General features: G+C 45.9%; 1 protein-coding gene across 2 annotated transcripts in view; it reads right to left on the bottom strand.

Annotated features, from left to right (window-relative positions):
* Positions 1-3,182: 3,182 nt before the first annotated feature.
* Positions 3,183-22,885, bottom strand: part of EEF2K (eukaryotic elongation factor 2 kinase) — an 86,170-nt gene continuing 66,467 nt past the window's right edge. For both annotated transcript variants that reach the window (XM_073015229.1, XM_073015228.1), the window contains 3 exons: positions 17,700-17,824; positions 11,068-11,246; positions 3,183-8,300 (listed from right to left, as the gene is read on the bottom strand). In XM_073015229.1, coding sequence (XP_072871330.1) covers positions 8,191-8,300; positions 11,068-11,246; positions 17,700-17,824 — 414 coding nt within the window. In that variant the 3' untranslated portion in view covers positions 3,183-8,190. The remainder of the gene's footprint in view (positions 8,301-11,067; positions 11,247-17,699; positions 17,825-22,885) is intronic.

Below are 22,885 nucleotides of genomic sequence, written 5' to 3'. Positions count from 1 at the left end.
TTTTTTTTTTCACAGAGACAGGGGTCTCGCTATATCACCAGGGCCGATCTTGAACTCCTAAGGCTGAGATATTTCTGCTAGAACATTCTGGAGCAATTCAAGTCTCTTCCTACGAACACATACTGAGTAGGATGCTTAGTTAACAGGGAGCCTGCAGGGAAACAGCTGATCCTGGAAGGCACAGCACCCTTTTGAGAGTTTCTTACAGTCCAGCAGCCCCTTACACAGTTTTCTCATGACAATCAGACATGAAATCATCAGCAAGAGATGCAGAATGTTGCATCAGAACCCCTGGACCTACAGGGTCTCAGCGGCAGGATGCAGGACAAGGGAGGGATAGGCTGAAGCTCCGACTATTCTTTGTGTGCCTGTCCCTATATCATAAACACTAGGCTGTGGACAGCTGAAGTGGGTGTGGGGTCTCAGTCCTGGATCCCCTCCATTCTTTTCTCCCTTGCTCCCCTAAAAGGAAAATGCTCCCAAATCTGGCCTGAGACCAAATCTTTCTGTAAGAACCTCCTTCTGGAGAGAAACTAGCATTCCTGATAAATGCTCAAGCATTGAGCATTTTTCTTTTGAAATGTAAGAGCATTGAGATTTGCACTGGGAAACTAGCATTCTACTCACTCAGTTGCTGGTCATTTGTCAGGCAAAAATGCAATGACCTTTAACGGAACATTCTTTTCCATTTTGTCTAACAATGATTAATCATTCTCTCTCCTATAAAATGTCTCTATCAAGATAGAGGTCAGAAGAGTGGCCAATATTTTTCGGGGTGGGGAGAGGGTGTATTGCCTGGGAGGGAGTCCAGGAGGGCTTCTGTAGTCCTGCAAAGGTTCTAATATCTTGAACTGGGTTGTTAAGACACAGATGTGTATAAATGTAAAAATTCATCGACCTGTATACTTAAGAGTATGCAGTTTAATCTACTTAGGTATACTATAATAAAAAATAAATTTTTAGAAAATGTCCCTACCAAGTATGAATCTTTGAATTCCCAGTGGGTTTACACTTGCAGCCAGACTGCAATTTTTTTTTTTTTTTTTTTTTTTTTAAGAGATAGGCTTTCACTATGTTGACCAGGCTGGTCTTGAACTCCTGGCCTCAAGCAATCCTCCCATCTTGGCCTCCCAAAGTGCCAAGGTTACAGGTGTGAGCCACCATGCTTGGCCAAGACTGTAATAACATTTTGACGTATGCTGTAACAAAACCATCAGAAAAGTTTTCTTTATTAACTTCTTTTTTTTTTTTTGAAATGGAGTCTCGTTCTGTCACCCAGGCTGGGGTCAGTGGTGATCTCGGCTCACTGCAACCTGTGCCTCCTGGGCTCAAGTGATTCTCCCGCCTCAGCCTGGCTAATTTTTATATTTTTAGTAGAGATGGTGTTTCACCATGTTGGTCAGGCTGGGCTCGAACTCCTGACCTCAAGTGATCTGCCCACCTCAGCCTCCCAAAGTGCTGGGATTATAGGCGTGAGCCACTGTGCGGGCCTCCTCATGCCAATTTCTCAGCTTTGCAGGGCTTGTTCAGCAATGAAAATTGGGTCGTTTCTCAGATTTCCCTACTGCTGATCTAGGATCCAGACTTCTTGGGTCTGTTAATTCAATTACAGTTTACCTACTTTCCAGCACCCAAAACTTGCTGTTGAATCCTCTTTCTCTTCATCCTCACAGGCTTATACTATTTAAAAAAAAAAAAAAAAAAAAAGGTCCACTTCCTGTCATTGCACTGGAGATTTAGGAACAAGTGGACCTAAATATGTACGTTCAACCTACCATGCATAGTTACGCTAATATTTAAAATTAAAAAAAAAAAATTAGCTTAAAACCAAAAGATCAACTGGTAACCAAGATTTTCTTAAACTTGGGATTAAAAAAGCACTTTAGGCTGGGCATGGTGGCTCACGCCTATAATCCCAGCACTTTGGGAGGCCGAGGTGAGTGGATTACCCGAGGCCAGGAGTTGGAGACCAGCCTGGCCAACATGGCAAAACCCTGTCTCTACTAAAAATACAGAAATTAGCCAGGCATGGTGGAGCAAGCCTGTACTGTCATGCCAGCTACTATAGTCTGAGGTGGGAGGATCACTTGAACCTGGGAAGCAGAGGTTGTAGTGAGCGGAGATCTTGCCACTGCACTCTAGCCTGAGCAACAGAGCGAGACTTTGTCTGAAAAATAAACAGAAAAACTCTATGTTTTATAGATGAGCAAATGAAGAAATGAGAGGTTCTAATACTTTCTCTAAAGCAAACTGACAGCAGACGAGCCAAATCTGGAAGGCTTTTAAAAGTTATTAGAATTTATTACAAACGTTAAAGAACAGAAGGCCTTGCATTTAAAAAAAAAAAAAAAAAAAAAAGTTTTCATCAGCTCTTGAAACATTGGAAAATGGGACAACGTTGAGCCCACACTTCCCAGTGGCAATCATTTGAAGTTGAATCATGGCTGCCCCTTTCAGATGGGGTATGAGCCTTCCGGTCGACCCCTGCCCGCAGCAGCTACTTTTTTTGTTTTTTGTTTTTTTGAGACGTAGTCTGCTCAGTCGCCCAGGCTGGAGTGCAGTGGTGCGATCTCAGCTCACTGCAAGCTCTGCCTCCCGGGTTCACGCCATTCTCCTGCCTCAGCCTCCCGAGTAGCTGGGACCACAGGCGCCTGCCACTTCGCCCGGCTAGTTTTTTGTATTTTTTAGTAGAGACGGGGTTTCACCGTGTTAGTCAGGATGGTCTCAATCTCCTGACCTCGTGATCCGCCCGCCTCGGCCTCCCGCCTCGGGCTCCCAAAGTGCTGGGATTACAGGAGTGAGCCACCAAGCCCGACCTTTTTTTTTTTTTTTTTTTTTTTGAGATGGAGTTTCGCTCTTGTTGCCCAGGCTAGAGTGCAATGGCATGATCTCAGCTTAGTGCAACCTCCATCTCCCAGATTTAAGAGATTCTCCTGTCTCAGCATCCTGAGCAGATGGGACTACGGGTGTGCGCCACCTTGCCCGGCCAATTTTTGTATTTTTAGTAGAGAAAGGGTTTCATCATGTTGGCCCGGCTGGTCTCGAACTCTCGACCTCAGGTGATCCCGCCCGCCTCGGCCTCCTAAACCGCTGGGATTACAGGCGTGAGCCGCCGCGCCCAGCCATTATTTATTTATTTATTTATTTAAATTATTATTATTTTTAATCAGGAGACATTTGAATCTGAGACAGGAAAGAAAACACTTTATTTGTAAAGCGAAAATGGAACTTATTACATATGCCAAAATAAATCTGTAACACGGGCCACTTCTCTGGGCCCCATCTTGAGTAGGTTAAAGGGTTACCTTAGAGACTAGAAACACAATTAAGAGGCACAAATCCACACGGAGAATATGCATATTTTGTCTCCTTTCCCCCCAAAACAAGTTGCATATATTTGTGTAAACACTGGTTGATTTGTAAAACATGTCTAGTACTGCAGACAAAATGTGCTGAGATGAAAGGAAATAAAGCCACGAAAACAGGGCCAGGTACAATGGCTCACGCCTGTAATTCCAACGCTTTGGGAGGCTGAGGTGGGAGGATCACTTGAGGCCAAGGAGTTCAAGACCAGCCTGGGCAACATAGTGAGACCCCATCTCTGCAAAAAATAATTTAAAAAAATAGCCGGGTGTGGCTTGGCCCAGTGGCTCACGCCTGTAATCCCAGCACTTCGGGAGGCTGAGGCAGGTGGATCACCTAAGGTCAGGAGTTCGAGACCAGCCTGGCCAACATGGTGAAACCCCATCTCTACTAAAACTACAAACATTAGCTGGGCGTGGTGACGGGTGCCTATAGTCCCAGCTATTCGGGAGGCTGAAGACTGGGAGAATTGCTTGAACCTGGGAGGCAGCGGTTGCAGTGAGCCGAGACCTGCCATTGCACTCCAACATGGGTGACAGAGCGAGACTCCAATTCAAAAAGAAAAAAATTAGCCAGGTGTGATGGTGCACACCTGTAGTTTTAGCTGCTTGAGAGGCTGAGGCAGGAGGATCACTGAAGCCCAGGAGGTTGAGCCTACGAGTTATGAACATGCCACTGCACTCCAGCCTGAGTAACAAAGTGAGACCTTGTGTCTTAAAAAAACAAGCCACTAAAATAGCAACAAGAGCAGTTTACTTGGCTTGGAGGTCAAAGTTGCATTTGATGATAAATTCCCAGAGTGCCTTTGGTCAGCGGGAGAAGAGATATTCAGGAACACTGGGGTTTGGGAGTTTTATTCTCTTCTTTCTTACACCCATAAAGCCATCTGTCCATTCATTCATTTTTTTTTTTCTCTTGCCTATAGCAAAACTGAAAGGGCCTTTAAACTCCAGTTTAACTTTAAATTTTATTCCCAAGATCCTCTAAATAGCAGCAGCTCTCAAATCCCAGCTCCAGCTTAGTGCCTTGCTAGCAGTGATACTGTGAAAAAAAAATCTAGCTGGCAGAACCTTGGTTTCTCCATTTGTGAAATGAAAGTACTGGATGATTATCCTGGCTCTGCCAATTTCCTGGACTTTCACCTGCTTCTTGCAGTTGAAGATGGTCTCTGATATCATCCCAGTTGGGGTGGAATGTCCTGGGTTTTGGGTTTGTTTTTTGGCATGTCCAGCATTTGTGGAAAAAGAAGATGCCCTAACTATCTTTAGAAGGCACAAAACTAGGTTTTTGTTTTTGTTTTTGACGGAGTCTCACTCTGTCGCCCAGTCTGGTGCAGTGGCACAATCTCAGCTCACTGCAAACTCTGCCTCCTGGGTTCAAGCGATTCTCCTGCCTCAGCCTCCCGAGTAGCTGGGACCACAGGTGTGTACCACCACACCCGGCTTTTTTTTTTTTAATTTTTAGTAGAGATGAGGTTTCACCATGTTGGCCAGGATGGTCTCAAACTCCTGAACTCAGGTGATCCACCTGCCTCAGCCTCCAGGCTCAGCCTGGAATTACAGGCATGAGCCACTGCACCCGGCCCAAACTAGGTTTTGAAGGTGGAATAAGTTCTTCTAGCTGAGAAGGATCTCAACCTCTTGCAAGTTACTTTTTCACTCTTAAGGGCCCTTAAAGAAGCATTTGCTTAGCTCTACATCCAGGCCATCTCCGCCTTCCGGAAGAGCAACAGACCAGCAACTGGCATTAAGGTCACGTGGGTGGGTGGGGCATAGAATTGCGGGGGTGACCCGGAAGAGCAACAGACCAGCAACTGGCATTAAGGTCACCTGGGTGGGTGAGGCATAGAATTGCGGGGGTGACCCGGAAGAGCAACAGACCAGCAACTGGCATTAAGGTCACGTGGGTGGGGCATAGAATTGCGGGGGTGACGGTTCCAGCCAATCCAGACAATGAATCATTGTTTGGAGAAACCAGAGCCTCAAAGGGTGAGTGCACTGACTAGCGCTGGCTCTCCATCTGTTGACACATTTGTTGAGTGCCTACTCTATGCCAAAGCACTGTGTTTTGGCGCCCTCGGGAGCACAAAATTGAGATAGATCCTGCCCTCAGGGCTTAATAAAGTAGCTCTCAGTCAAGGGTTAGAGCAAGGGTTGACAAACTACAGCCCCAGAGGGCCACCTGTTCGCGTAAATAAAGTTTTATTGGAACACCAGCCACACTCATTCGTGTTCACACAGTGTCTGTGGCAGCTTTTACATTACAACAGGAGGGTTGAGCATTTGCAGCAGAGGTCATATGGCCTGCAAAGCCTAAAATCTTCACTTTCTACCCTTTTACAAAAAAGTTTGCCAATTCCTGCTAGAGAAGAGATGACATACGACAAAGAACTTAAACGAGTGATCAGGGAACACAAATTATTTACATAATAAAATTTCAGAGAGATGGGGGGGGCTGGCTGAATTTAAAAAGCATGAATTATATGAGGCTTGATTACTGTGAAGAGATAAGTCATCTTAAAGTTACTTACATTTAACATACAATTTATATGCACTGGTTTAAAACACGCGCACACACACAAAATGTAACACAAGCCAACTACTGATCTGGTACAGATGACAAAAGGGTGATCAGTTCCAACTTCAAAAGGAAAACTGGCTATGATGAGTCCATACTGAAAAAGTCACTGTCATTTATGGGTGGTCTAAGGGATTTTTTTCAAGGGTAATTTTACCTGCTTGATTGTTCATTTGAGGGTACACACTGAACTTTGGAACTACCACTTGCATGGGTTCATGCAACACTAAAGTGTTGGCTGGGCACAGTGGCTCCTGCCTGTAACCCCAGCACTTTGGAAGGCTGAGGCGGGAGGCTCACTTAAGCCCAGGAGTTCGAAACCAGCCTGGGCAACACAGTAAGACCCCATCTCTATTTCAAAAATTATAATAATAAAAAGAAAATAGTCTCTGTCCATAAGCACAACAACAAACCCCGCTAAGGTGTTGAAGGACCCATTTTAATGAACAGTTAAGAATGGTTTGTATGTTATACTCTGCTTTTTTGTTTTGACTTTTAAACACTGAAAAAGAGGCTGCTTTTGAATTTAGGGTTGATCAAAGCAGTTTGTCTTTTTTTTTTTGGTAGAGACAGGGTCTCGCCATGTTTACCCAGGCTGCTCTTGAAGTCCTGAGCTCAAGCAGTCCTCCCACCTTGGCCCCCCAAAGTGCTGAGATTATAGGCAGAAGCCACCGCGCCCAGCATCTTTGCTATTGAAACATCAAATGAAATCATACTAATGTGAGAACCCAATTCCATTTAAAGGAAAAGCTCATTAAATAACCATCACCATTGTCTGGCCCTGGGGAGACTACGGGAATTAATGAGCGTTTATAGTTCTTGCCCTCTCATCCTGAAACAGCTTAGATAAAATCCCAAGGGACTGCTGCTGAAAGCGTCCTGCTGCAAATTACAAGAAAATCAGCCCAGCTTCAAGCAGAAAATGCCAACGACCAGGGCTGGGGAGCGGATTTCACGTAAGAACATCCAGACGCTAAGGAAACACCGAGGAATACTGTACAAGAGACACTGCAGTCACATTGTGGAAGCTGCCACTGAGATGCACAGGGCGTGTTTGCTTGGAGAAAAGGCTCCGACATTCCAAGGAAAGGTTCCAACATTACAAGCCGCTGTCCTTACGTGTAAAAGCTTTGAGGTGCACCCCTCTTCCACACTAGCTGACGTAGGAGTTAGAGGTAGTAAATGTGTGCATACAAAATTCAAACCTGTTTTGAAAAGTCCACCGTAGAAAGCATGCTTAAAAAAACGGAATTCGGCTGTACGCCAGAAAATCAGTAGCATTATGGAAGGAAATTAAACTAGAAGTTTAAAAACCAGCCAATATGCAGGTCCTTCCCCATGGTAGAAGGGAGCCTGGGTATTGTGCAATCTCACACCCACTGAAAAAATGCCATGCATGCCTCTAAATGCTCTGAGAAAGAACGCTTTGCACTAAGCCACAGCAACACACACCCTGTGACTTTGGAAAGCCAACGTGCAGCGCTTCATTTCTTATCCTGATGCACAAAACACAGGGCTCCATGGGCCTGAAATTTCAGTCCAGCCTGAAAAGACTAGTGAGCAGAGCCCTAAAATTGTCCATTCAAGGCAAAAAGCACTTTCTTATATCTCGTGACAAAAAAAAAAAAAGAAATAAAAATGAAAATAGAACCACAAAATGGGCAGACATGGTGGCTCACATCTGTAATCCCAGCACTTTGGGAGGCTGAAGTGGGTGGATCACCTGAGGTTAGGAGTTCGAGACCAGCCTGGCCAACATGGTGAAACCCCCATCTCTACTAAAAATGCAAAAATTAGCTGAGTGTGGTGGTGTGCGCCTGTAATCCCAGCTACTTGGGAGGCTGAGGCAGTAGAATCGCTTGAACCCAGGAGGCGGAGGTGGAGGTTGCAGTGAGCTGAGATCACATCATTGCACTCCAGCCTGGGTGACACAGCAAGACTCTGTCTCAAAAAAAAAAAAAAAAAAAAAGAACCGCAAAACAGTATGTTGGTTCATTAGGCTGCTTTTTTCAAGCCCCGCTTCCCCAGAATACTGCCCTAAGAGACAGCTATAGAGTCTCTGCTGGTAGCTGCCAAGTAGCAAAGATATTTTCAAGAGTCAAAAAATGAAATACAAAATTTGATTTACAACACACTAAAAATGCTTTCCCTCCCCAAACTAAATAAGTTTTTTTTTTTTTTTTTTTTTTTAAATTAAATATTTCCTCCTAGCCCTTTTGCTTGGGACTAGCCGGCAGTGATTTTCCCTGGTTACTCCTCCATCTGGGCCCAGGCCTCTTCAGCCTTTTGGTAGTACTGGTTGGCCAGCCGACCCTTCATGGCTTCCATCGCTGCCTCTGCTGCCTGGGTATACAAGTCCCCTGAAAGACAGCAAAGAGGGGCACAAAGAGGTGAACCACCTGTTGTTTTTGCCGGCCCAGTGTCCCCCATCACCCTTCCCAGAAGAACACCCTGAGATTTCCTTAAGAACTCAAACTACTCCGTGGGCCCTCTCCCTCCAGGTGTTCTTGGCAGGGCTCTAAAGGTGGGCCTGTGATCAACTCCAGCCAATCATAGCACTCTTCCCATACCCCACCAAGCCACAGCGATTGGTCCACATTTAGTCATGGCCAATCAGAATAAGCCATCTACACAATAACTACTGTTGGTTTGGGGTATGTAGATGATTCAATCTGAGCCAATGAGAATCAGGGTGAGAACTTTTGCAGAACTAATTGGGGATATGCAAAAGCAGAAGAAATGAAGACTATAAACAGCTTCATGTCAGCTAGGTCAGGTTTTATCAAGTGAATTTGTGCAAAACATACAAATATACTTCGGGTTTTTGGAGCTTTTTGGATTTAGAAATTTCAAATAAAAGATTATAGATTTGCATCATTCTTCTTTTTTTGAGATGGAGTCTCACTCTGTCACCCAGGCTGGAGTCCAGTGGCAGGATCTCAGCTCACTGTCACCACTGTCTCTGGGGTTCAAGCGATTCTCCTGTATCAGCCTCCTGAGTAGCTGGGATTACAGGCACCTGCCACCATGCCTGGCTAATTTTTGTATTTTTAGTAACGACAGGGTTTCACCATGTTGGCCAGGCTGGTCTCGAACTCCTGACCTCAGGTGATCCGCCCACCTCGGCCTCCCAAAGTGCTGGGATTACTGGCATGAGCCACTGTGCCCAGCAATTTTTGTAGTTTAAACCTATAAGTCTTTAGCATTTAGTTTTGGCAGCCCAAGAAGATTAATACATTATGTAACAGAAAAAAAAATATACAACTTATCTATCAACTGATGAGTGGATAAACAAAGGCTGTATACCCACCAAATGGAATATTATGTAGTAATAAGAAGGAATGAAGTACTGATACATGCTTCAACACAGATAAATCTTGAAAAAGTTATGCTAAATGAAAGAAGCAGATACAAAAACCCACAAATTGTATACTCCCAGTTATATAAAATCTCCAGAATAGGCAAATCTATAGGGACAAAAAGTATAGTGGTTGCTAGGATGGGGGAGGACTGCTAACTGGTACGGGATTTCTTTTTGGGGTGATGGAAATGTTCTGGAATTACACAGCGGTGATAAGTGCACAACATTATGACTACTATAGTAAAACCCATTAGGGCCAGGTGTAGTGGCTCATGTCTGTAATCAAAAGACTTTGGGAAGCCAAGGCAGGAGGATAGCTTGAGGCTAGGAGTTCAAAACCAGCCTGGGCAACATAGCAAGACTCAGTCAATACAAAAAACTTTTAAAAACTGGCTGGGTGTGGAGGCAAGTATGTGTAGTCCCAGCTGCTTGGGAGGCTGAGGCAAGAGGATTGCTAGAGCATAGGAGTTCCAGGCTGCAGTGAGCTATGACTGTGCCACTGCACGTCAGCCTGAGTGACACAGTGAGATTTTATCTCAAAGAGAAAAAAGGGCCGGGCGCAGTGACTCACGCCTGTAGTCCCAGCACTTTGGGACGCTGAGGCGGGTGGATCACGAGGTTAGGAGATCGAGACCATCCTGGCTAACACAGTGAAACCATGTCTCCACTAAATATATAAAAAATTAGCCAGGCGTGGTGGTGGGCCCCTGCAGTCCCAGCTACTCGGAAGGCTGAGGCAGGAGAATGGCGTGAATCCAGGGGCGGAGCTTGCAGTGAGCCGAGATGACACAGCTGCACTCCAGCCTGGGTGACAGAGTGACACTCCGTCAAAAAAGAAAGAAAGAAAGAAAGAAAGAAAGAAAGAAGGAAAGGAAGGAAAGGAAGGAAAGGAAGGAAAGGAAGGAAGGAAGGAAAGGAAAGGGGGCCAGGCATGATGGCTCACACCTATAATCCCAGCACTTTGGGAGGCCGAGGCGGGCAGATCACCTGAGATCAAGAGTTCAAGACCAGCCTGGCCAACATGGGGAAACCCCATCTCTACTAAAAATAGAAAAATTAGCTGGGCGTGTGCCTGTAGTCCCAGCTATGCAGGAGGTTGAGGCATGAGAATCACCTGAACGTGGGAGGCGAAGGTTGCAGTGAGCACAGATGGCCCACTGCACTCCAGCCTGGGCTACAAGAGTGAAACTCTGGGGCAGGCATAGTGGCTCACGCCTGTAATCCAGCACTTGAGAGGCTGAGGTGGGTGGATCACTTGAGGCCAGGAGTTGCAGACCAGCCTGGCCAACATGGCGAAACCCCGTCTCTACTAAAAATACAAAAATTTGCTGTGTATGGTGGCACACCTGTAATCCCAGCTACTCAGGAGGCTGAGGCAGGAGAATCACTGGAACTCGGGAGGTGGAGGCTGCAGCGAGCCGAGATCATGCCATTGTACTCCAGCCTGGGCAATAGAGCCAGACTCCATCTCAAAAAAAAAAAAAAAAAAAGGAAAGGAAAGGAAAAATCCCCCTATAAACTATAAACTTTAAGATGGCAAATTTTGTTATGAAAATCTCAATTTTTAAAATTGCAACCCCCCCCAACAAAGCCCTAATATATAACCATTAAAACAACAATGTTCATCTTCACACTAGCTCCATAAATTCCCCTCCCTGGAGGAAGAGATTCAGCCTGTCATCTTGTCATAACCCCAGTGGAATGGAAATTATGTCCCTCCCAGCCTGGCCCTGTCACCGCCCAGGGGCAGGTCTGCCAGGCCCCACCTGATCTCTGCGGGTCCTTCTCCAGCCCATAGCCTCCTGTGAACAGCATCTCGGCCTCCCTGGCCAGCATCGTGTACCGGGGCTCGTCCTGCATTCCGTCGTACTCACCACCCTCATCACAGTCCGTCATCTCCAGGGCAGTTTTGTACCAGTGCAGGGCCTCCAGCCAGTCTTGGCACCTTGCCAGGAGATACAGAGGGAAAGGGGCAGGTTACCAAGGCAACAGGGCAGAGGGAGGAGGGCCTTCCAGCAGGAGGGGTGAGTCAGGGATCCCAGCAGGGCCATGACCTATGGTTCAAGACCTATCTTGCCCAAGCCCAATACATCTATGAAGCACCTTCATATTGTGATATTCATTCATCCATTCATTCACTCATTCATTCATTCATTTTTGAGACAGAGTCTCGTTCTGTCACCCAGCTGGAATGCAGTGGTGCAATCTCGGCCCACCGCAGCCTCTGCCTCTCAAGTTCAAGCGATTCTCCTGTCTCAGCCTCCTGAGTAGTTGGGAGTACAGGTGCATGCTACCATGCTCAGCTAATTTTTTGTATTTTTAGTAAAGACGGCATTTCACCATGTTGGCCAGGCTGGTCTCGAACTCCTACCCTTGAGTGATCCACCCGCCTCAGCCTCCCAAAGTGCTGGGATTACAGACATGAGCCACTGTGCTCGGCCAATATTTATTAAGTGGGTAGTTGACCAGCCCAGGAAACAAAGAGAGAGACCCTGTCTCTACAAAAAACAAAACAAAACAAAACACAGTGACTATAGTAAAAAATAATGTAATCGTATATTTTAAAATAACTAAGAGTATAAATAGTTTATACCACAATGAATAAATGCTTGAGGTGATGGATATCCCATTTACCCTGATGTGATTGTTACACATTCCACGCCCATATCAAAAGAGTTCATGTAACCCATATACACACTTACCATGTACCCACAAAAATTAAAAAATACAATAAACACACAAAAAATTAGCTGGGGGTGGTGATGGACACCTGTAGCCCTAGCTATTCCAGAGGCTGAGGTGGGAGGATTGCTTGAGCCCAGGAGTTAGAGGCTGCAGTGAGCTATGATCATGCCACTGCACTCCAGCCTGGGCAATCGAGTATGACCCTGTGTTTTTAAAAAAAAAAAAAAAAAAAAAGCAGTCAAGTTACTTTCCTTAATTAAATCAGTATATTACAACAATTTTCCAACAGATGAAAGTAAAGGGAAGCTTAGCTAGGACACCCCTTGAGGAAGGGGCCCATTTTTATAGTTCGCACGGAGGCAGCCATGAGCTAGCATTAGCAACGGCTAAGTACCCTAGCTAAGCTGTCCTCTGACTTGTAGAGAAGTGGATTGGGAGCGGGGTCCTCTGCAGAGGCAGCTAGAGCCATCTGCACTAATGGCAATCACTGTATGCTCTGCTGTGCCGGCCAGCTGTGATTTGCCTCCAGCACAATGCAGAACTCACCCCAGAATAGCTGAGTCTCCTCTTCCAGCTCTGCCCCTCAACCCTCAACTCCTCCTACTGCAGCCCATGTATGGCCAAACCGGCCAGGGCACACATAGGTTCCAGCCAAACCCACACACCACAGAATACACAGCAGACAGGGCAGAGGGTTCTTTTCCTTTGGGTGTAATCCGTTGGAGTAATTATTTATAGTACATCAGGAAAGAGCAAATACAGTGACACAGATAAGGCCTGTGGGTCTCGTGAAACATTCCAGAAGCAATAGGTCTGATGACTCGCTGTCCCTGCCTTGCTGCCATGGTGCCCTCTGAGGCCCTGTCTGACAGGCGCTGCCCTCCAGGACGGGCTCCTGTTCGTCTGCCTTTGCACCAGGCTCACCGGCTGCCATCCATTCCCCAAACATACCCGCTCCTGCCTGCTGTGTGGCCTTTGCACCCACTGTGCCCTCACCTTGGAAGATTTCTCCTCCAACTCTTTCTGCATCTGACTCCTTGCTCTGGTTGGAACGTGTGTCCCCTCCAAAACCCATGTTGAGATTTGCTTGCCATTGTGAGGTATTAGGAGGTAGGATCTTTGAGAGGTGATTGGGCTTTGACGGTTCCACCCTCATGAGTGGATTTCTGCCATTATGAGGAAAGTGGATTTATTCTAAAAGGGCAGGTTTAGCCCCCTTTCGCTCTCTCTTTTGTCTTTTCTTGAAATAGGGTTTCACTGCATTGCCCAGGCAGGAGTGCAGTGACACAATCATAGCTCACTGCAGCCTCAAAGTCCTGGGCTCCAGCAATCCTCCCATTTTAACCTCCTGAGTAGCTGGGATGACAGTGGCATGTCACCATGCCTGGCTAATTTTTAAAATTTTTTGTAGAGACACACTCTTATCAGGTTGCCCAAGCTGGTCCTGAACTCCTGGACTCAAATGATTCTCCTGCCTCAGCCTCCCAAAATGCTGGGATTACAGGCATAAGCCACTGTGCTTGGCTTGCTCTCCCTCCCTTTCCTTTCCTTCTGCCATGTGATGACACAGCAAGAAGGCCCTTGCAAGATGCCAGCATATTGATATTAGACTTCCCAGGCCCCAGAACTAAGAGCCAGCAAATTTCTGTTCATGGGAAATTCCCCAGCCTCAGGTATTCTGTTACCAGCACAGAACAGACTAAGACACTCAGCATCCCTCCAGTCTCAGCTCACATATCACCTCTTTAGAGATTCTGTCCCCAAACACTTTCTTACTACAACCACCAAAATCTTTAATTCTCCTTATTCACTTGTTTATCATGGTGTCCCCTGACTAGAATGTAAGCCCCATGAAAGCAGGAGACCCTTGTCTGTTTTGCTGTATTTGTCTGCTGCATTCCCAAGGTCTGGCAAACAGCATAGGCTCAATGAATGTCTGGTAAATGAAAAAATGCAAACAAGTGGCTGGCTGGCATGGTTCTCAGGAAACAACCTGGACTTTATTTTATCTTATTAAAAAATGGCCAGATATGGTGGCTCATGCCTGTGATCCCAGCACTTTGGGAGGCCTAGGTTGGAGGATCTCTTGAGCCCATGAGTTTGAGACCAGCCTGGGCAACATGGCAAAACCCCAGCTCTACAAAAAATACAAGTTAGTTGGGTATGGTGGTGCATGCCTGTGGTCCTAGCTACTCGAGAGGCTAAGGCGGGAGGATAGCCTGAGCCTGAGAGGTTGAGACTGCAGTGACCTATGATTACACCATTGCACTCTAGCCTGGGTGACAGAGCAAGACTGTGTCTCAAATAAATAAATAGATAAATAAATAAAAGTTAAATTTAAAAAATGAACCATTCGAAAATTATTGGTGACATGCTCAACAAACTTTTTTTTTTTTTTTTTTTTTAAGACAGAATTTCATGCTTGTTGCCCAGGCTGGAGTGGAATGATGTGATCTTGGCTCACTGCACCCTCCGCCTCCTGTGTTAAAGTGGTTCTCCTCCTTCAACCTCCCAAGTAGCTGAAGTAGCTGGGATTACAGGCGCCTGCCACCACCCCAGCTAATTTTGTATTTTTAGTAGAGACAGGGTTTCAGAATGTTGTTCAGGCTGGTCTCAATCTCTTGACCTCGTGATCCACCCGCCTCAGCCTCCCAGAGCGTTAGGATTACAGGTGTGAGCCACCATGCTGGGCCGGATTTTAACACTGACTAGGAGACACTAGACTAGATTATTTCTCTCCTTTCTGCTCTGACCTTCCCTGGTCTTAAAGGGCAAAGCAAAATTGGCCTGAAAACATTAAATGGGAAAGGCCTAATTGCTGAGCCCCGCCCACCCCAACCCGATGCTATCCCATTGGTGAGGGCGCCCATCCTTCCTTGGCGTTTCCAGCATCTTCTCCTTCCCCTACTGGATGGTAACTTCTGGGGCCTGAATCCCTTAAACACAAATTTGGGCCGCACAGAGCCCTGCCTTACCCATAGCTGGCCCTTAATTAATGTTCTTTGCATGGGAGGGGTTGGAACTTCTTTGAATAAGGAAGAAGAATAAGGAAATGACTAGAGCAGAAGCAATAAAGAAATATTTTTGATATATTTAACTAAATAAATATTAAAAACCAGTGTGGCCCCAAACCCAGTAAACAATGGTCATTATGTGGCATCTGTGCCCTCCCTCTATCTATGGAAGACATATTTGGGGAAAAAAAAAAAAAAAAGTCTTTTAAAGTGAAATGTGGCCAGGTACAGCGGCTCACACTTGTAATACCAGCACTTTGGGAGGCTGAGGTAGGAGGATTGCTTGAGGCCAGGAGTTTGAGACCAGCCTGGGCATCATAGCAAGCCCTTGTCTCTACAAAAAATTACAAAAATTAGCCAGGTATGGTGGCACATGCCTATGGTCCCAGCTACTCAGGAGGCTTAAGCAGGAGGATCACTTGAGCCCAGAAGGTCAAAGCTGCAGTTAGCTATGATCACACCACTGCACTCCAGCCTGGGTAACAGAGAGACCCTGTCACAAAAATAGATAAATACATAGATAAAAAATAGTCCAGGCATGGTGGCTCACATCTGTAATCCCAGCACTTTGGGAGGTCGAGGCAGGTGGGATTACCTGAGTTCAGGAGTTTGAGACCAGCCTAGCCAACACGGTGAAACCCTGTCTCTATTAAAAATACAAAAATTAGCTGGGTATCATGGTACACATCTGTAGTCCCAGCTACTGGGGAGGCTGAGGCAGGAGAATCGCTTGAACCTGGGAAGTGGAGGTTGCAGTGAGCTGAGATCACGCCATTGCACTCCAGCCTGGGAGACAGAGAAAGACTGTCTCAAAAATAAAATAAAAAGGCTGGGAGCGGTGGCTCAGGTCTGTAATCCTAGCACTATGGGAGGCAGAGGCAGGTAGACTGCCTGAGGTCAGGAGTTCAAGACCAGCCTGGCCAATATGGTGAAATCCTGTCTCTTTTTAAAATATAAAAATTAGCCGGGTATGGTGGCAGGCACCTATAATATCAGCTACTTGGGAGGCTGAGACAGGAGAATCACTTGAACCCGGGAGGTGGAGGTTGCAGTGAGGTGAGATTGCACCAGTGCATTCAAGCCTGTTCGACAGAGTGAGAGTCTGTCTCAGAAATAATAATAATACTAAAATAAAAATAAAAAATAAAGAGAAAAGTATACCAAAGGGTTAATAGCCTTAATATGTAAATAATTTTTACAAATCAATAAAAACCTATCACCTCAAATAGAAATAAAAGGTAGACAAAGGCCAGGAAGAGAAAGCACAGATGCAAATACTCAGTGCCCAGTTCCAGGCTCCGCCTCATGCATGATGCACTTCCCCAGTGCACTCAATGGGCACCATATGTATACACTGACATTTGACTTAATACAATCATGTCAGTCTTTTTTGTTTATCTCCCTTCCATGCCAGTAGACAGTACATCGGAGGAGGGGTGAGAAGATGTAAGTTGGCTCTGCCACTTGTTAAATATTTGACCATGGGCAAGCCCCTTTACATCTCAGAACTAGTTTAGTCACCCATAAAATAGAGCCAAAATACCTGCCCTAGTCAGGCGTGGTGGCTCACACCTGTAATCCCACTAGGAGGCTGAGGACGGAAGTTTGCTTGAGTCCACGAGTTTGAGACCAGTCTGAACAACATAATGAGGCCCCATCTCCACAAAAAATTTAAAAATGTAGGTGGGTGTGGTGGTACATGCCTGTAGTCCCAGCTACTCAGGAGGCTGAGGTGGGAGGACTGCATGAGCCCAGGAGGTAGAGGTGGCAGTGAGTTATGATGGCACCACTGTCCTCCAGCCTGGGTGACAGAGTGAGATCCTATTTCTAAAATATAATAATAAGTAGGAAAAATCAATTAAAATCACCCATAATCCTAACTAGGGATACCCACTCTGACCTGGATGCTACATATTCTTTCAGATTTTTTTCTCAGGCAAATCATTACCTATACTGGCTACAGTGGCTGCCCCATATCACATGACTTTTATCTTTTTTTTGAGAGGGAGTCTTGCTCTGTCGCCCAGGCTGGAGTGCAATGACGCGATCTTGGCTCACTGCAACCTTTGCCTCCTGGGTTCAAGCGATTCTCCTGCCTCGGCCTCCTGAGTAGCTGGGATTACAGGTGTGTGCCACCACACCGGCTAATTTTTTTTTTTTTTTGTATTTTTAGTAGATATGGGGTTTCACCATATTGGTCAGGCTGGTCTTGAACTCCTGACCTCGTGATCCACCCACCTTGGCCTCCCAAAGTGCTAGGATTACAGGCATGAGCCACCACGCCCGGCCCTAATTTTTGTATTTTCAGTAGAGACAGGGTTTCGCCATGTTGGCAAGGCTGGTCTTGAACTCCTGACCTGAAGTGATCTGCCCGCCTTGGCCTCCCAAAGTACTGGGATTACAGGCATGAGCCACCGTGCCCGGCCATACCAAGTGCTTTATGTGCCAAGCACTGCGAGGGTTACAGTCATCATCTCATTTACCCTTCATGGGACAACCCCAGGATACAGGTGCTATAATTACTCCCAGTTTGCAATATGAAGAAACTGAGGCCAGGGAGGTAAAATAAGTTGCCCATGGTTGCTGGACTGGTCATGGAGCTGCCAAGACTGGAACCCAGGCCTGTGCTGATACCTAGGGCAAGCGCCCAGCTGCAGCCCACATTCCCACCAACTCCTCCTGGGTGACAGCTGCAGTACCTGTCTGGGCTGAGGTTCTGGCCAGTGTCAAAAGCTCGCGCCATCAGGATCATGGACTGCCTGTCACCAGCTTCTGCGGCCTTCAGTAAATAATCAAATCCTTTGGTTTTGTTCTCTTCTGTCTCCTATTGATACAAACCAAAGAGGGAGAAAGAAGAGTGAATGAGCTTCACACTCGAGGGCTGCCAAGATCTCACTACTCAATCTTCACCCTGTTTTTTGAGAGCTCTGGGCTGGGAGGCTATAGAAGTGAGGTAGGAGGGGGCACTTGACTCCAGAGGCTTGGCTCAGACACCGAAACAAATCAAGGACAAGCTAAAACAGGGATGGGGGTGGGGAAAGAGCTTTTCATAAGACATGCCCACCAGTGCGCCATGTCAGTTTACCGATGTCAAGGCAACACTTCAGAGTTACTGCCCGTTTCCATGGCCATGGCCCCACAACCTAGAAGTTACTACCCTTTCCCTAGACATTTCTTCATAAACCGCCTCTTAATATGCATGCAATTAAAAGTAGGTATAAATCTGATGGCAGAACTGCCCTAAGATGCTAATCTCAGCACACGGCCTGTGGGGCAGCCCCGCTCCGCAGAAGCAGTCATAGAGCTGTACCACTGCCTAAGCTATAACACTGCCACTTTGATAAAGCTGTTTTCTTCTACATTTGGCTCATCCTTGAATTCTTTTCTGGGTGAGGCAAAAAACCCTCCTGGGCCAAGCTCCAATTTGGGGCCTGCCTGCCCTGCATCAGAAGTACACATCAGAGCCGGACTGCGTGGCTCACGCCTGTAATCCCAGCACTTTGAGAGGTTGAGGTGGGTAGATCACCCGAGGTCAGCAGTTCGAGACCAGCCTGGCCAACATGGTGAAACCCTGTCTCTACTAAAAATACAAAAATTAGCCAGGCGTGCTGACGCATGCCTGTAATTTCAGCTACTCAGGAGGCTGAGGCACGAGAATTGCTTGAATCTGGGAGGCAGAGGTTGCAGTGAACTGAGATCGAGCCACTGCACTGCACTGCACTGCACTGCAGACTGGGTGACAGAGACTCCATCTTAAAAAAAAAGAAGTACACATCCGTAGTTTTTAGTATATTTACAGAACTGTATGACCATCAGTCAATTTCAGAATACTTTCATCAATCCAAAAAGAAATCTCATACTGCTTAACTGTCAATCTCCCTCTACCCCTACCCTCCTCATCCTGCTCAGCACTAGGCATCTATTAGTCTACTTTCTGTCTCTATGGATTGCCTATTCTGGATCTGGACATTTCATAATAATAGAATCATACAATATGCGGTCCTTTGCGACTCTTTTCACTTAGCACAGTGCTTTCACGGTCCATCTGTGTTGTAGCGCGTATCAATATTTCATTCCTTTTTATGATCAAATAATAGTCCATTGTATGGATGTATCACATTTCGTTTATCCATTCATCTACTGACAGACAGTTGAGTTGTTTTCCATTTTTTGGCAATTATGAATAATGCTGCTATGAAGATTTGTGTACAAGTTTTTGTGTGAAAGTGTGTTTTTATTCTTTTGGGTTTATAGCTATGAGTGAAACTGCTGGATCACATATAACTTACCCAGTAAAAAGTAGATAATGCTCCAAATCAGGGTTTGATTTATTGTTTTTTTGATTGTAAGAAAGGCGTAGATAACATGAACACTACAGATGAAACTAACAAGTGGGTCATGCCTGTAGCTATTCTATTGTGATGAGTGCAAACTAACAAGTGGGTCATGCCTGTAGCTATTCTATTGTGATGAGTGCAGGAAATTGAAGAAATATCCTTCCAGTATTTAAAACTACCGTCTGTTTCAGGAAGGAGGTTGCTCACATCAGAGGCAAATGAAGTTCCAGTTCTAACATAGGTCTTTGTTAATTTCACTTTCATCTCATTTATGTCAGAACTACACTTCTCCATCAATTGCAACCATAGGTTGGCTATGGGTACAAGAGTTTGCAAAAATCAGTGCAAGTATTGGGTGAGAGTTGATGATATGAAATTTACTTTTCATTGTTATTTGTAAGCCGTATACCACATATTATTTTTTCTTGTTTTTTTCTGTTTTGTTTTGTTTTTGTTTTTTTGAGACAGGGTCTTGATTTTTGCCCAGGCTGGAGTGCAGTGGCTCCATCATGGCTCATGGAAGCCTCAAACTCTTGTGGTGTATGGTTTTTATCCTCCCGCCTCACTCTCCTGAGTAGCTGGGACTACAGGCAGGTGCCACCACACCAGGCTAATTTGTTTTTTGGGGGTGGCCTGAGATGCCACCAACCTCGGTTTGTAGGGATGGAGTTTTGCTACCTTGCCCAGACTGGTCTGAAATTCCTGGACTCAAGCAATCCTCCTGCCTTAGCCTCCCAAAGTGCTGGGGTTACAGGTGTGAACCACCATGCCCAGCTTACCTATTCTTTAAATTAGCAAAATTTAATATATTTACATATATATGTGCACACATTTCCTTCCCACCCCCAGGAGCCAATTGTTAAATGTTCCCCAGCACACCACTGGCTGAATGAGCACAGAGATTAGAGAGAAAGGCTGGGAGTGGTAGCTCACATCTGTAATTCCAGCACTTTGAGAGGCTGAGGTGGGCAGATCACCTGAGGTCAGTAGTTTGAGACCAGCTTGGCCACATGGTGAAATCCCATCTCTACTAAAAATACAAAAATTAGCCAGGCGTGGTGGCGCATATCTGTAATCCCAGCTACTTGGGTGGCTAAGGCAGGAGAATTGCTTGAACCTGGGAGGCGGAGGCTGCAGTGAGCCAAGATCGTGTCACTGCACTCCAGCCTGGGTGACAGAGCGAGACTCTGTCTCAAAAAAAATAAATAAATAAATGAGAGAGAGAGAGAGATTATAGAGAGAGACAAAAAAGTGAAAACTCCTCTCTTCCAACCAAACCTCCTCCTCACCATCTAAAACATGAAACAAAAACTGCTGTAGGCGACCCCCTGCCCACATGTCAAATGATGTAATCTGACTGAACCATAAGAAACTGCCAATATTCTACCATTTATGACCTTCCAAATAGCAGTTTCATGAGGTTCCACTCATTATGCACAAGGTCAGTCACTACAGCAATTTTTGTGATATCAAAAGAATACAGCCGACTCAAGTGTCTATCAATAGCACACAGGTATGCCTCACACATATAATAGAACATTACACAGCTGTCAAAAGAATCGGGGAGCTGGCTGGGTGTGGTGGCTTACACCTGTAATCCCAGCACTTTGGGAGGCTGAGGAAGGCAGATCACTTGAGGTCAAAAATTCGAGACCAGCCTGGCCAACATGGTGAAACCCCTTGTCCACTAAAAATACAAAAATTAGGCCAGGCGTGGTGGCTCCTGCCTGTAATCCCAGCACTTTGCGAGGCAGAGGTGGGTGGATCACATGAGGTCAGGAGTTCGAAACCAGCCTAGCCAACATGGTAAAACCCCACCTCAACTAAAAAAAAATACAAAATTCAGCCAGGCGTGGTGGCAGGCACCTGTAATCCCAGCTACTCAGGGAGCCAAGGCAGGAGAATTGCTTGAACCCAGGAAGCAGAGGTTGCAGTGAGCCGAGATCATGTTATCACACTCCAGCCTGGGGGACAAGAGCGAGACTTCACGTCAAAAAAAAAAAAAAAAATACCCGGATGTGGTGGCGGGCACCTATAATCCCAGCTACTTGGGAGGTTTAGGCAGGAGAATTGCTTGAACCTGGGTGGTGGAGGTTGCAGTTAGCTGAGATTGTACCACTGCACTCCAGCCTGGGTGACAGAGCCAGATTCTGTCTCAAATTTAAAAAACAAACAAACAAAAAGGATCAGAAAGCTATCTCTATGCCACTGAGGTAAAATGTCCACAGGACACTGTCAAGTGAAAAACACTAGGTTCAGGAACGTGTGTGTAGGATGCTAACTTTGGAGGAAAAAGCAGGGTGAAAATAGGAGCCCATTTCATATTTGCATATGGAAACTGTGTACTGGGCTGAACAATATCCTTCCAATACTCATGTCCACGCAGAATGTGATCTGATTTGGAAATAGGGTCCTTGAAGATATAATTAGTTACACTGGCTGGGCACTGTGGCTCATGCCTGTAATTCCAGCACTTTGGGAGGCTGAGGCAGGTGAATCACCTGAGGCCAAGAGTTCGAGGCCAACCTGGCCAACATGGTGAAACCCCATTTCCACTAAAAATACAAAAATTAGCCAGGTGTGGTGGCAGGTGCCTGTATTCCCAGCTACTCGGGAGACTGAGGCAGGAGAATTGCTTGAACCTGAGAAGTGGAGGTTGCAGTGAGCAGAGATCCCACCAGTGCACTCCAGCCTGGGTGACAGAGCGAGTCTCCATCTCAAAAAAGAAAAAAAAAATTAGTTATATTAAGATGAGGTCACGCAGGATGTTAGGTAGCCCCTAAATCCTATATACTGTTGTCTTTATAAGAGCAGAAGAAACAGGGAGACAAGAACACAACAGGAAGATGGAGACAGAGATTTCAGTGATGCAAGCCAAGGAACGCTGAAGATTGCCAGCAACGCCCAGAACCCAGAAGAAACAAGGAAGGATTCTCCGCTCCAGCCGTCAGAGGAAGGCATGGCTCTACTGACACCTCGATTTCTGGACTTCTAGCTTCCAAAACTGTGAGAGAACAAATTTCTGTTGTTATAAGCCACCTGGTTTGTGGAATTTCTTAAGGAAATCCTAGGAAGTGAATACACTCTGGAATTATATATAAGTAACAATGATGGCTACCTGTTATTCAGAGGATGAGAGGATGTGGGGAAGGTGGGAGGAAGAGTTTTCACTGTAAAGCTTTTTTTTTTTTTTTTTTTTGAGATGGAGTCTTGCTCTGTTGCCCAGGCTGGAGTGCAGTGGTGTGATCTCTGTTCACTGCAACCTCTGTCTCCCGGATTCAAGTGAGTCTCCTGCCTCAGCCTCCGGAGTAGCTGGGATTACAGGCACATGCTGCCACACCTGGCTAATCTGTTATATTTTTGGTAGAGACAGGGTTTCACCATGTTGGGTAGGCTAGTCTTGAACTCCTGACCTGAGGTGGTCCACCCGCCTCCACCTCCCGAAGTACTGGGATTACAGGTTTACAGATGTGAGCCATTGCACCCAGTCTAAGCTTTTTATATACATTAAAAAAAAAAAAAAAAACTGTTTTGGTTGGGCATGGTGG

The sequence above is a fragment of the Chlorocebus sabaeus genome, chromosome 5 (assembly GCF_047675955.1).
Source record: "Chlorocebus sabaeus isolate Y175 chromosome 5, mChlSab1.0.hap1, whole genome shotgun sequence".
Classification (NCBI taxonomy): domain Eukaryota; kingdom Metazoa; phylum Chordata; class Mammalia; order Primates; family Cercopithecidae; genus Chlorocebus; species Chlorocebus sabaeus.
This window is presented reverse-complemented; position numbering and strand designations above follow the sequence as displayed.